General features: G+C 41.1%; 1 protein-coding gene across 9 annotated transcripts in view; it reads left to right on the forward strand.

Moving 5' to 3' along the window:
• Nucleotides 1–12620, forward strand: part of PRKCD (protein kinase C delta) — a 65293-nt gene extending 52673 nt beyond the window's left edge. For 5 of the 9 annotated variants that reach the window (XM_065075148.1, XM_065075146.1, XM_065075147.1 and 2 more), the window contains 10 exons: nucleotides 1425–1525; nucleotides 2693–2789; nucleotides 4243–4376; nucleotides 5004–5177; nucleotides 5747–5838; nucleotides 7096–7158; nucleotides 9261–9399; nucleotides 10239–10427; nucleotides 10671–10799; nucleotides 12102–12620. In XM_065075148.1, coding sequence (XP_064931220.1) covers nucleotides 1425–1525; nucleotides 2693–2789; nucleotides 4243–4376; nucleotides 5004–5177; nucleotides 5747–5838; nucleotides 7096–7158; nucleotides 9261–9399; nucleotides 10239–10427; nucleotides 10671–10799; nucleotides 12102–12260 — 1277 coding nt within the window. In that variant the 3' untranslated portion in view covers nucleotides 12261–12620. The remainder of the gene's footprint in view (nucleotides 1–1424; nucleotides 1526–2692; nucleotides 2790–4242; nucleotides 4377–5003; nucleotides 5178–5746; nucleotides 5839–7095; nucleotides 7159–9260; nucleotides 9400–10238; nucleotides 10428–10670; nucleotides 10800–12101) is intronic. The other 4 variants (XM_065075153.1, XM_065075151.1, XM_065075152.1 and 1 more) reach the window with 1 other exon arrangement.
• The last annotated feature ends 803 nt before the right edge of the window (nucleotides 12621–13423 follow it).

The following is a 13423-nucleotide window of genomic DNA, read 5'->3' on the forward strand; positions in this document are numbered from 1 at the left end:
CTACCTTGACTTCAGTAAAGCCTTTGACACAGTCTCCCACAGCATCCTCACAGCTAAGTTGAGGAGGTATGGTCTAGACAATAGAGTAGTGAGGTGGATTGCAATCTGGCTTAAGGAGAGAAGCCAGAGAGTGGTAGTCAATGGTGTGGAGTCTAGTTGGAGGCCAGTATCTAGTGGAGTGCCTCAGGGGTCAGTACTGGGGCCAATATTATTCAATATATTCATTAACGATTTAGACGAGGGAATAGAGTGTACTATCAGCAAGTTTGCTGATGACACTAAGCTGGGAGGAGTGGCTAACACGCCAGAAGGCTGTGCTGCCATCCAGCGGGACCTGGACAGGCTGGAGAGTTGGGCGGGGAATAACCTAATGAAATTTAACAAGGGAAAGTGTAGAGTCCTGCATCTGGGCAGGAACAACCCCAGGTTCCAGTATAGGTTGGGAAATTACATATTAGAGAGCAGTGTAGGGGAAAGGGACCTGGGGGTCCTGGTGGACAACAAGATGACCATGAGCCAGCACTGTGCCCTTGTGGCCAGGAAGGCCAATGGCATCCTGGGGTGTATTAGAAGGGGGGTGGTTAGTAGATCGAGAGAGGTCCTCCTTCCCCTCTACTCTGCCCTGGTGAGACCACATCTGGAATATTGTGTCCAGTTCTGGGCCCCTCAGTTCAAGAAGGACAGGGAACTGCTGGAGAGGGTCCAGCGTAGGGCAACGAAGATGATTAAGGGAGTGGAGCATCTCCCTTATGAAGAAAGGCTGAGGGAGCTGGGTCTCTTTAGTTTGGAGAAGAGGAGACTGAGGGGTGACCTTATTAATGTTTATAAATATATAAAGGGTGAGTGTCAGGAGGATGGAGCCAGGCTCTTCTCGGTGGCAAACAGTGATAGGACAAGGGGTAATGGGATCAAGCTGGAACACAAGAGGTTCCACTTAAATATGAGAAGAAACTTCTTAGTGAGGGTGACAGAGCACTGGAACAGGCTGCCCAGGGAGGTTGTGGAGTCTCCTTCTCTGGAGACATTCAAAACCCACCTGGACATGTTCCTGTGCGACCTCACCTAGGCGTTCCTGCTCCAGCAGGGGGATTGGACTAGATGATCTTTTGAGGTCCCTTCCAATCCCAAACATACTGTGATACTGTGAAATACCACTTTTAAAATTCTCCCACAAAAAGGCAAGATGATCTTTATTGTAACAGGTTTTGAGAATAATGATGATTGGAGCTTTTTCCTTTCAAACAATTTTTGTAGCTTTCATTGGGTCAAAGATTTAAAGTGTAATTTTATTACCAGTGACAGATCCATATCCAGTCTGGCCTTATAACAAGGTTTCTGAACTGCACGGAGAAACAGCCATTTTTGTTGTAATGTCAGACAATGTTTTCGTGATGCTTGTATAACCATCCTTACATTTCTTTTAGAATGTGGGATGAACGTGCATCATAAATGCCAGACGAAGGTGGCAAACTTATGTGGAATAAACCAGAAGTTGCTAGCTGAAGCGTTAAATCAAGTTAGCCAGGTATGCTTTATTGCCATTTCTCAGGTAATTAGTTGTTTGCAGAGCATTTTTGGGTTTTTACTTCATCTTTTCTTTATCACTTTTATGGGGAACTGAGTTTGGAATGGAGGAAAACAGCTTTCTCTTTTTAATTTGAACTCTAAAGAGACAAACAAGGATGTCAATAGTGTAAAGGTGACATTGGAGGGGGGGAGGAAATCCCACCTAACAAATAATATTTTAAAAGGTGTGTGGATTCATGAAATCCAGCTTTGTTCTTCTGTGGTGTCAAGGTTATTCTCTCCCTTTCTGTTTAATTGTTTAAACAGCAGCATCATAACACTGAAATCTGTTTTTTCCATGCTTCAACTTTAGAATTCCACCTGAACGTTAAAGTTAAATAAATCTGGAGAAATATACCAGATATTTTCAACTTTTCTTAATCTGATATATACACACAGAAAACTCCTCCGGAATTAACACTGGCCCCATAGTGACATTGTCCATCTCCTGCTGCAGCATGGCTGTGTTTTGTGGTCGACTTCTGACTTGCAAATAAAGATTCAGACACAAGCTCTGAAGTAAAACAGGAAAATATATGACAAAAGCCAACAGTATTTCCTCTGAGCTGAGTGTTCCTGGGCTTTCACAGGATATTTGCTTTGAAAACGGAGAGCTGTTGCACCAGCTCTTTCACAACACAAAACCACTCCATCTTTTCATTATTAAAATTTGATCTCAGGGATCTTCCACACGTAAAATTTGTTTCCCTGTGTTTTTCCCTGTGTTTTCCCTGGATGTCACACACAGATGTGACTTCAGCTTGTCCAGTGTGACGGTGATTCCTGTTTCAAATGAACATATGGCCAAGGGGACATTTTCCTTCCACCACAGATTCAAACCATTATACCTTTAATAATTCTGCAATGAACAATACAACGTAGACTGTTCAGGAATTTCAGTTACTTATTTTGTTGCAGTGAAGGAAGTGAAGTAATTGGTTGATCTGAAGCTGTAAAGAATGTGGCTAAATAGTCTATGAACCAGACTTCTTGAGAAAAGATCTGTGCTAGGAATTAATAATAAAAAAGAGAAGTTTATACTGCCATCATGTTACATTTAACAGTATTGTTATAAATATTTCTAAAGCAATAGTGCAAATATAATTTCATATGGTCCCCTCCTCAGAAATCTACTCGCAAGTCTGATTCTGGATCTGTAGAAAATGTTGGTATTTATCAAGATTTTGATAAGAAACCTAAAGGTCCAGGAGGAGATACAACAGGTAAGAAAACCTACAATGTCTTTATTTATCACTTTACCTACCAGGCTACATAAACAAACAACTTCAGTTATTTGTTCTTGCCTTAGGTTAGACAATTTTTTAATAAGAACTGTTAAAAATATACATATGCATATATTTCTTTTTACCTTTTCCTGGCCACACAAAAAGTTTACATAACTTTTGATAAATACCCGTAGTTTCTAGTCCATGACCATACTGACCTTTCTGCAAAGCACTTGTTTTACTCACTGCAGCGCAGTTCCCCGTGATGAACTGGAGGGTGCCTCACCAGCCAGATATGCACATAAATCCCCTTCCCTCCCTCCTGTAACTGAGGTCTCACGCACATTGTTAACTGTCATGATTTGTTCACAAACCATTAGCAACCAATGGCAAACACTATCTATTTTAGAATATAAGTAACCAAAACACTGCTTGAGATGAAACAGCTCAAATAGTTTTAGCAGTACCTGGAATCCTGTCTCTACAGGCTTAGAATAAGGGTTTGTATTTTTTTTTTACTATTGCTAAAGGGTTCTAGCATTCTGTAAGCTTAGCTTTCATAACTGCTAGCCTATGATAACTTATGCAAAAATATATGCAACAGTAGAAGTAACTTTTTACCAGATGGAAATCACCAGGCTCAGTAAGAGATAATGGGTGGTTTTGGAGTGGTATAGGATTTTACATGTTCATCCATGCATTGAGCTGATGCTGTTGAAATACCCAGTAAGAAAATTATTTTTATATTATTTATCATACTTGTTCTGGTTTACTAGAACAGATTGGAAAAAAAAACAACCAACCAATTCTTGCAAACTGGGTCTAGTTTAATACTAAGTCATGGTGCAGCCGCTGTGATTCTTCCCTGGGTTATCACAGATGCTGGGCAGCTTGCAGGACGTACGTACTATCATCTCATGATTATCATCAGTGTTGTCTTAGTGACCCAGCGAAGGTCAAAAATACAGTTATTAATTGTAGAATATAATCAGGATTAACCTGTATGGTCATGCTTCTTGGTGACCGTCAGGCATAAATCGGATTGTTTTATGGCCTCTCTGCTTAGGCTGAGGGACTGTCCTGTTCTGCTAACAGAAATAATTTGTTCACAAGCAGTCCTTGTAAAGCATCTTTTTCTACAAATTATGGTCTGTATCTTAGTCACAGGAGAGAGTTAGGGCTTTTGATTTTTATCATGCCAGTCTAAGTGTTGCTTAAACCCAGTATCAGAAACAATGGCAGATTCAGTTCAAGTCCAACACTTCCAAGTACACTTCAGTAATTTCAACTTTGTTATAAACTACAGGAGTTGGCCCTTACGTTTAGATTTGCCAAGTGTTCCAGCAGCAGATGCGTTGAAATGTCATGTCACTACTGACTTTTTAGCGGAGCATCTGAGTCAGGCAGTATTTCTGCATATATTGAACTTTAAACTCCCTGTTTCGATTAGCAGATAGCAGCGAGTACGATAAACTCTGGGAGGGCAGCACAGCCAAGACAGCGCCACGAATTGCAACCAGGAGAAAATTCAACATAGAAAGCTTTGTCTTCCATAAAGTACTAGGGAAAGGAAGTTTTGGAAAGGTATGTAACAAACTTGTGGAGCTTAAGGTGTCTGCGTTGTTGATCTCTGCAATGTGATGAGCTATTTCCATTAAGTAGAAAGGTTTTGCTGTTACAGCCACTTGGGTAGATAGTCTTTTATCAGAGTTGAAGAATAGCCATCTTTGTCAAAGACACTAGAAGTTCATTGCCTGAATCTTGTCTAAATTCAAAATTGATTAATAATGCACAACAGTTTTTCAATTATTGAGTATCAAGGCAGAGGAGTTGCCCTTTATGCACTGAAGTGCAAAAGGATGCTTTATGTTCACACACTCCATATAGAAGCAGCCTCATAATGCTCCTGTGGGAGAGCAGCCTGACCCCCACAGGTTCTGTCTGCAGCTGTCTGAAGCTACAGCTCTCATGAAGCAACAGGCTTCACATGTCTTCTGCTTAAACACTCACAAGACAGAAAAACTGCCTTGTTGAGCCCCATCTCATCTCTGTGCCCAGCAACTTCACCTTCCCAAATCTCACTCATCTTTCACATTGAAACATTTTTTTTTAATTGTCATCGCACCTGCTATAAACACCTTTGACTTTACTGATACTGTCAGCAACAGTCTTTCCTATGTGTGCTATAATCTCGTCTTTTATTTTTTGCAGGTTCTGCTTGCTGAGCTGAAAGGGAAGAACGAATTCTTTGCTATCAAAGCTCTGAAGAAAGATGTGGTGCTAATTGATGATGACGTGGAATGTACCATGGTGGAAAAGCGGGTCCTCGCACTTGCATGGGAAAATCCATTTCTCACGCATCTTTACTGCACGTTTCAGACAAAGGTAAGAAAACCCAGTGGCAACAGCAATGCAACAGATGGAGCCTTTTAATGGACACTGTTACCAGCTGTCTAGTAAAAGTAGCTTTGTGATGCAAGAATTAAATTTCCTTTTCATGTCCTCCTTGCAGTAGTTCACAGGCCTTATGGAAAGTAAATATGAGTATGGACCCCCACATGTGTTGATGAGAACAGAATAAGATCATAAAAAGCATCTATGCAATCTGAAATAAGAGGCAGTTTAATTTAAATCCTTGATCTTAGCTTTATCCTCTGTTAGGGGTAAAAAGATCACTGTCAGAGGTCAGTAAGTCTTTGTAAATGTGTATTTTTGTATGTTTTTATATATTTTATATATGTCTAGAAACCCACAGAATACAGCACCAGCTATTTAGCTTTATAATACACAGCCAGATTGTTGAAATCTGTAGGAGCCTCATATGCTCTTAGGCATACGTGAAATAGAGAAATACTTCGGGAGAGGAAGAAAGCGGCTCAGTAGCCACATTGCTACTTTATATGGGGTTGCAATAGCATCAGTAATTTTTCCATTCTCTGGTTATTTGGAAACAGCAACATCTGTTCTTTGTTATGGAGTTCCTGAACGGGGGAGACCTGATGTTCCACATACAAGACAAGGGGCGTTTTGATCTCTACAGAGCAACGTAAGTCCACAACCCTTCGGTCCCCATCTCTGAGTGACTTTAGTCTCTCTGGTTTTACTGCTTCTAGTTCTGCACCACATACCTGCAATCTTTCACTCCAGTTTCAGTGGCTGGTGATTGAAAAGGCATTTCTAGACACTGGTTTAATACAATTAAGAAGCTGTGTGGAGTTAAGTTTTCTTAATTTATGTAGCAGGGTGATGTTTTACTTTATGGGATGCTTGTACCTAGAGATGCCAAGTAAACTGCAACGTGAGCCAGAAATGAAAGCACAAGGTTCAGCTTCGTTGTCCCTCAGGACAGTATTTGGATGGAAAAACTGGAAAACAGCATGAGAAAAAAAACCTCAACACTTACAATATTACGTACTAGTATTGCTAAGTTGACATGATGGTACAGAAGGATAACTTGCATGTTCCACAAGATACTAAGCCCTTCATTTAGCAAGTGTGATTGCATCAGTTACCGATGGTTAAAGATCACTGGAGCCGTAGACTTTAAAAGATGCAAAAATATTGTATTATTGTTACTTTACCTGTAATAATTTTCTTTAGTTTTAGGTCAGTTTCTACCTTTCTCACCCAAAAGCGTGAGGGTTTTAATTGTGTCATTGAATAGATGCGTGCAAGACCTGAGAAGTGCAGGGAAGTGAACCTACCTGTAAACACCAGTGCTGCTGTATAGCCAGACTGGAAATTACTTCTGTTACTGGGTGCTGTACTAGGGAAAGTGACCGGGTGGGATCATTTCCCTTCATGTCCTCTGGTTTATCACCTCTTTTTTTGAGAACACCCCTGAAGTGATGCTGCTGTTCACTCTGCTGTACAGGGCAGGTGCAGTGGGAGGGAGGTGAGGTGTTTCTAACTGAGCCATTGGTGCCCAGTCCCTCTTAAAGCAACCCAGGGAGCGTCTTTCCAGTAGCTGCCTTTCAAAAGGCAGATGCGTATCACCGAGAACATACACAGACTATTAAAGAGTAGAAATGGGCCAGTGTTCCCTCATGGAAGTGGAATGGAGCATTAAGGCAAGTTGCTGTAGTGTTCCCTCTGCTCTTTGGCATTAGATACTACAGGTGATTAACGCATGGATTAACACAGATTATACCACCCAGCTATACAAATACAGATATATTCATGTTTAAAGAAGCGTACAGCACTTCTCACACCATGAAGAGAAGCTTACGGCAGCTCTTTTGGCCGGCTGCATTGACTGTTTTAACTGAGCAAGACAGATTAAAAGATGTTTTGGTCTTTTCAGGTTTTATGGAGCTGAAATTTTATGTGGGCTACAGTTCCTTCACAGCAAAGGCATTATTTATAGGTGAGTACTAACTAGCTCCAGTGTGGGACCTATGGATTGTCTTAGCACTTCATGCGTGTTTGAATTACTGATGGATGTGACAAGCAAACACTGTCTGGCAGATCTGATGTTATTCCAAAGGCATTAACATGCCTGAAACAAATCTGTATCTGTGCGTCTTTTCCTTGGCAACCAGAAGGATGGAATGTTACACAAAAGTGGTTTTGTTTCAGTTATTTTAGGCACTGCCTTCAAATCATGAGTCCGTTTAGCTTGGTGGCAAGGGAGAGGGTCCTTGAGGCTCTCGGTTCCTGCTGGCCCTGTGAACAGCACTGAGGTGACAATCACCAGGCTGAAACATCAGAGGCCAGATCCTGATCAGCCACTTCTTACTGTCAACACCCATGCTACAAGAGATGGAAGTTTATTTTTATGCAGTTTTTTTTCTTAATTTCCTTTCTGCAGCCTTTTTACACCACTCACAGCTCTAGAGCACTGTTTGGTAACTACTTGCTCAGGTAGCTCTTACCGCTGTGGCAAACAGGTAGGAAGGGCAACGTATGTGCACTTAAGAGCAAGTTACTCAAGGTAACTTAAGTAAACGTACCCCAAACCAGCTGGTATTGCCCATCTCCCTTTATAGAAACAGGAAACATCTGTTGGAGCATCCAGCCTTTAAAGCAATTTTCTGAAATTAGAGATTAGTATTTCAGAAAAAGTGTTTGTAAAGAGGATGAACATTACAGGAATCCTCCTTGGTGACAAAGGATGATTGTTACAAGCCTATCTGCTCTCAGAGGAGACAGCCGTAACCCAGGAATGTCCTTAACGTACCCAACTGTATTCCCGCTCCTCCTGCAGGTTTTTATACAGGAAAGGATCAAACTCCAGGAATGTTGTCATAGCACAAATTCCTTTCATCTCACATTTTCTAGAGCATTTTTAGGTTTGCTGTTAAATTTCCCTACATTCAATTAGAATGTTCCTGGACAGAGATTTCAGAGTATGAGGTATTTTTGAGACACTACTATTTTCCAACAAGACTGCAGCAAAACCAAAGGTACTTCTTTTTTCCCCTGTCCACACAGGGTATTTACCAGTGTAATCACAGAACAGTTTAGGTAGGCACTGCATGTAAGTGCACATCCATGCAAAAGATTTTAGAACTTGTAGCTAGGTAAGTGCAGTACCCTAAGTTACCATCAGTATTCCCCATCTCAAATATATTCCATTTACTGAACAGTATTCAATATGTATTCAGTTTACTGAACAGTAGCTATTGTCCAAACTTGGAAGGATTTATGGTGCCTTGCATTAGATCAGGGACTCTTGGTCTGAGCTGCAGCTAATCATCTGAGCAGTTTAAGTAGCCAATACTGGGAACGTAAGTTACCAAGGAGAAAAGCCTGCCCTGTTCTCATGTAAAATTCTGTGCTCTATTCAAGACTTTCTTGATAAGCAGAAGGGCTGTTCAGTTTCTCTCCAGCCTGCTCTCCTTGGTATGTGCTTTTGCAGCCAGATGGACAAAAAATGCACCCCAGTCAAAGGGAGGGAATGTAGCTTTTGGAAACGGCTGTTAAAAAGCTCTTCCTGGATTGAATAGTGTTATTCTGAAAAAATGACATGAATAGGACACTACACAGACCACGGCCACAACACACGGTGTAACTAGGAACAAGTCACAGGTGGTGTTAAAAGCCGGGCAGGCTTCAAACACTCATGACTCTGCCAGGGCCCTAATGATCCAACAGCCCCTCTGTGCCACGAGCTGGTGCAGCCCTGCGGCTGGGGCCCTGCCAGCTGTGGGGCTTAACTGGCACCTCCTCCCAGGGGAACAGAAGCCCCGGGTGTGCTTTTGGATCCGAGAGCAAGTGTAGGGCATTGTAAGGTCAGACGCAAAATATACACCTCAGCCTCCTGATGAGACAATTCTTCCCTTCTCCGCACCGCCTTCAAAGTACAAAAGTACCATTTTGTACATATTCTGTTGATGATTATTTTCCTGAAAAGCCTCTTTATATGATGTAGAGTAGATGTTCATCAGCGAAGAAACTGGATCTGAATACAAAAGCGACTCACTTTTCCATAAAATCTAACTTTTTTTTTTTTAATGCTTTTTGCAGGGACCTAAAACTGGACAATGTGATGCTTGATAAAGAAGGCCACATCAAAATAGCTGATTTTGGAATGTGCAAAGAAAATGTTGTTGGTGAGAACAAGGCAAGCACGTTCTGCGGGACCCCGGACTACATTGCTCCTGAGGTCAGTATCCACTGCCGTGTCCCGCAGGGGTGGACATAATACACTGATGTTGGAATGGCCCTTGAGATTAATCATCCCTTTGTAAACGAACAGTTCAATAATGTAGAAATCTAATTAGCACAGGGAAAAAAAAAAAAAAAGAAAAAAAATCTGAGTTCTCTGCAGAAGGTACTTTAGATTTTTAAATGTTCTGTAGCTGCAAGTTTAAAAAACAAAACAAAACGTGCTTTTGAAATGTTAAAATGTTCAGGTTTTGAACAAATAGTTTTCCCTTCAGCCTTGACAGCTAACACACACAGAGCTGAAAACCTGAATGTATGTGCACTGCAGATGAACAGACTTGTGCCCGTGTAAACAACCAAAACTCAAAGCAAAAGCAGCTTCTAAGGGGAAATCTCACAAAGTTAAATTCCCTGTTGTAGCAGGTTTTTAATCCACTTTGCAAAGTAGTCCAAGTAAGGTAGTTGAGTTTTAAAGTTATAAATGATGTCTGAGTCTGTTTGGTAATAAACTAATTCTCATTGGTACTTGCTTCTCCCTTCATCTTACAAAGAAACTCCCAAAGATGTTTTCCAAGTGTACGGCTATTTAACGTAAATGGAGAAAATTTCTGAATGAGAGCACAGACCTGTGTGTTGAGCTGGCCACGTTTCCACCCAAGGACAAAACTCCAGCTGTGCATCAGTGTCAACCATCTCTCAGATTGCTGACTCCACCTCCCACCCCCAAAATACCCTAGTTTAATAGTCTCCCTTAAAATCACTCTTCTGTTTTTGGTATGTTATTGCTGCCTTTTATTAATTACTTGTATTTGTTCCTCTGCACTTCTGTGGACTAAGATCCTGCAAGGTTCGAGGTACACGTTCTCTGTGGACTGGTGGTCATTTGGGGTCCTGCTGTACGAGATGCTTATTGGACAGTCCCCTTTCCATGGGGATGATGAAGATGAACTGTTTGAGTCAATCCGAGTGGACACTCCTCACTACCCACGCTGGATTACCAAGGAATCCAAGGATATATTGGAGAAGGTAAGACCGATGATCAATGAGTAGGTCACAGAACTGCGGGGCGGGGGGTTGGGGGGCAAATCTGGGCTTTTAAAAGGAACTGTTTATCAGAAAGCAAATTACTTTTATGAAGGGAAAGACTAATTACTAATGGTCTCTTTACTGTTAGCAACTTCTGTTCTTTTAGCAGTACAGCCATCGTTCTGCCAGTGCCACCTACCTTTTGAGCAGACAGGAGGCTTTACCAGGTGTTTTCTCTTGCAGCTATTTGAAAGGGATCCAACCAGACGACTTGGGGTCACTGGGAGTATCAGAGACCACCCGTTCTTCAAAACCATCAACTGGACGGCGCTGGAGAGGAGGGAGGTGGACCCTCCGTTCAGGCCAAAAGTGGTATGTAGGTTATTCTTTGTTCTGCACCAGCATTGCAAATGTCAGCCTAGGAGCAATGGATTTATGTCTCTAACTTGCTCAGACTAGCCCACTGTTTCTCCTCACATTTTATAAGTGAGAGTTATGTATCTCATATTTCATATGTATCTCATATGTATCTCATATCCCATTGTTCTTGGGTGGGTCAGTTATAAAAAGGGCGCACTATATTCCTCCAACTGCCCTGAAATCTTCCTATTAAAACTGTTTGCTTATACTGGCTCAAGGAGCTTCTTTATTAATATAATCTTCATGAAAATCAACTAGTAGTTCTGATACCCATTCTCCTTGACTCTTTAGATCATTGGAAAATTATGTTTTATATGCCTCCATCTTGAACATGTTGATAGTTTCTTGCAGTTTTCTGTTAATGTTGGGTGGGAGAAGGACCATGAACTTGGGGGTACTCACTCAGTAACTGCCTGAGGGTGTTCTGGGCAGGTATTAAATACATACTCTTCAGACTCCTCTGAGAGTCTCCAAGTGGGCAAAAAGATGCATTTTCTGTATTACTGAACTTAGAAGTGTTTGTAATGCACATACTTAATGTTACCTGATAAAAAAATGTGAAGAACAGCCTGTATGTTACTCACAGTCTGTATCAGTGTGGGCGGCTGCTGCTGATCTCATCTGGTTAAAAATCCACGCTAGTCTTCCTCCACCCTGTTACTGGTACAAGCGAAGTAATCTGGAGGTAATGCAGTCTCTCCAAAATGTAGAGACCTTCCCATTCCAGAACAGGCAGCTTCCCGGTGCACGTTCCCCTGGAAATGGAAACTCTGCAAACATGAGGATCCTACGAACAGTAGAGTGCAAACCACGGGCTTTAGTAACGGGAGTTTTTATGAACCAGGCACAAAGCAGCTGCTATAGGGCATCGCTTTTGTTTCTCTGAACAAACACAGGCTGTAAAATGCTTTCAAGAATTTAAAAATTTTGGTTAATGGAAAGAAACGATGTGATTAAATCTAAGTGCTACATTGTTTTTGTCAATAGAGAAGCTTTGGGTAATTCTATGAAATGTTATCACAAATCCAGGTGGTTGTTCTTCTCCAAAGCCACTTGCTGCTAATATTTGTTTTCAAGCAATTGCCCAGTTATAATGTTGTTAAAATAGGCAAGAAAAGAGGTTTTTTTTCTCTAAAAGGGAGAAGGAGGGAGGGAGCTCAAGAAATAACTTCTAACCTTGTGCATTAAAGCGATTTGTTCTGGAAGAAATGACAAAGTTTGTCTCAAACTATCTTCACTCTCTGTTCAACGCAGAAGTCAGCAAGCGACTACAACAACTTTGACAGAGAATTCCTGAGTGAGAAGCCAAAATTGTCCTACAGCGACAAAAACCTGATCGAGTCCATGGATCAGTCCGCATTTGCTGGATTTTCTTTTATTAACCCTAAATTTGAACAGATCTTGGACAAGTAAGTCTCTGAACAGAGTTGGACTTAAAAGCAAGGTTAAATGTTAAACTGAACTGTTATGTGTTCCAACGATGTCAATACTTCAGAACAGTACACAGTAGAGATGAATTATGTCAAACTTCTGATTTATTGGCAATGTTCTTTTATGCATGGTTGGGTTTAAGGTATGTGAATCGTGCATTATTTTCTCTATTTGGGAAAATGTAAATTCTGTTTGGTACTTGAATGTAGTTATGTTATATATATATGCTGTATATTTTGCTCGAGAGAAGACACTAGGGAACAGAAGATGTCTTTTAAAAGTGTTTGAGCCCTTGGTTCTTTTATTTGTCTTCAATTAAAAGAAAGTTACGTTAAACTTTCATTCATGGTTTTATTAGTTGTTTCTAGAAATACGCAGTTAAACTCCAGTTGTCTTTAAACTACAGTAAAAAATAGCATTTTGTAAGCCCTGATCACTTACAAAAATAAAACTAGTATTTTAGGAGAATTAAACAAAATTAGAAGATAGTCAGGTAAGGAGAGTGGAGCATTTGTTCCACTTGCTGAACTGCCCAGCGCAAATTCTTCCTTCCAGTTTTACTTGCTTGTTTTTCATAGAGCAGCTGCGGCTCCTTCTACGCGCCGCACCAGGTCCTGCTTGTGGCAATACAAACTGCTCCACGTTGATATTGCCAATCATTTCATTTTCTCAACCACCGAGCTGGCAGGAAGAAGAATGTCCTGGTGAGTTTGTCCAACCCAGCTACACAGGGGCCATCCTCACGCTACAGGGAGAGGGAGGTGTTAAAGAATTTCATCCAGAAAGCAGCTTAAAAGCTCTAAAACATTTTAAAAAAATTACCTCACACACAAACAAAAATATAGAGTAGAGTTAAAAATGAAAACACTCCTTCCACCCAGCAGGTACAAGTGGTTACCACCCAAGAGCACACAGTGATCAACAAAACATGAACATTTCAGTAGACAATTCTGAACCACAAAGCAGTAATCAATTTTGTCCTTATCCTTCAGAATGACAAGTACACCTGCAAATTTAATGCCAGCTACCTAAGCCATAGGTGCACATTGGTACCAGAAGGCAGCGTTTTCCTGCATTGTGCTGTTGGGTTTCAGCTTTCTCTAAAAAGCAGCATTTGGAAGACAAGATAAGAACAGTGTAGCTTT

The sequence above is a fragment of the Columba livia genome, chromosome 10 (genome assembly GCF_036013475.1).
Source record: "Columba livia isolate bColLiv1 breed racing homer chromosome 10, bColLiv1.pat.W.v2, whole genome shotgun sequence".
Taxonomy (NCBI): domain Eukaryota; kingdom Metazoa; phylum Chordata; class Aves; order Columbiformes; family Columbidae; genus Columba; species Columba livia.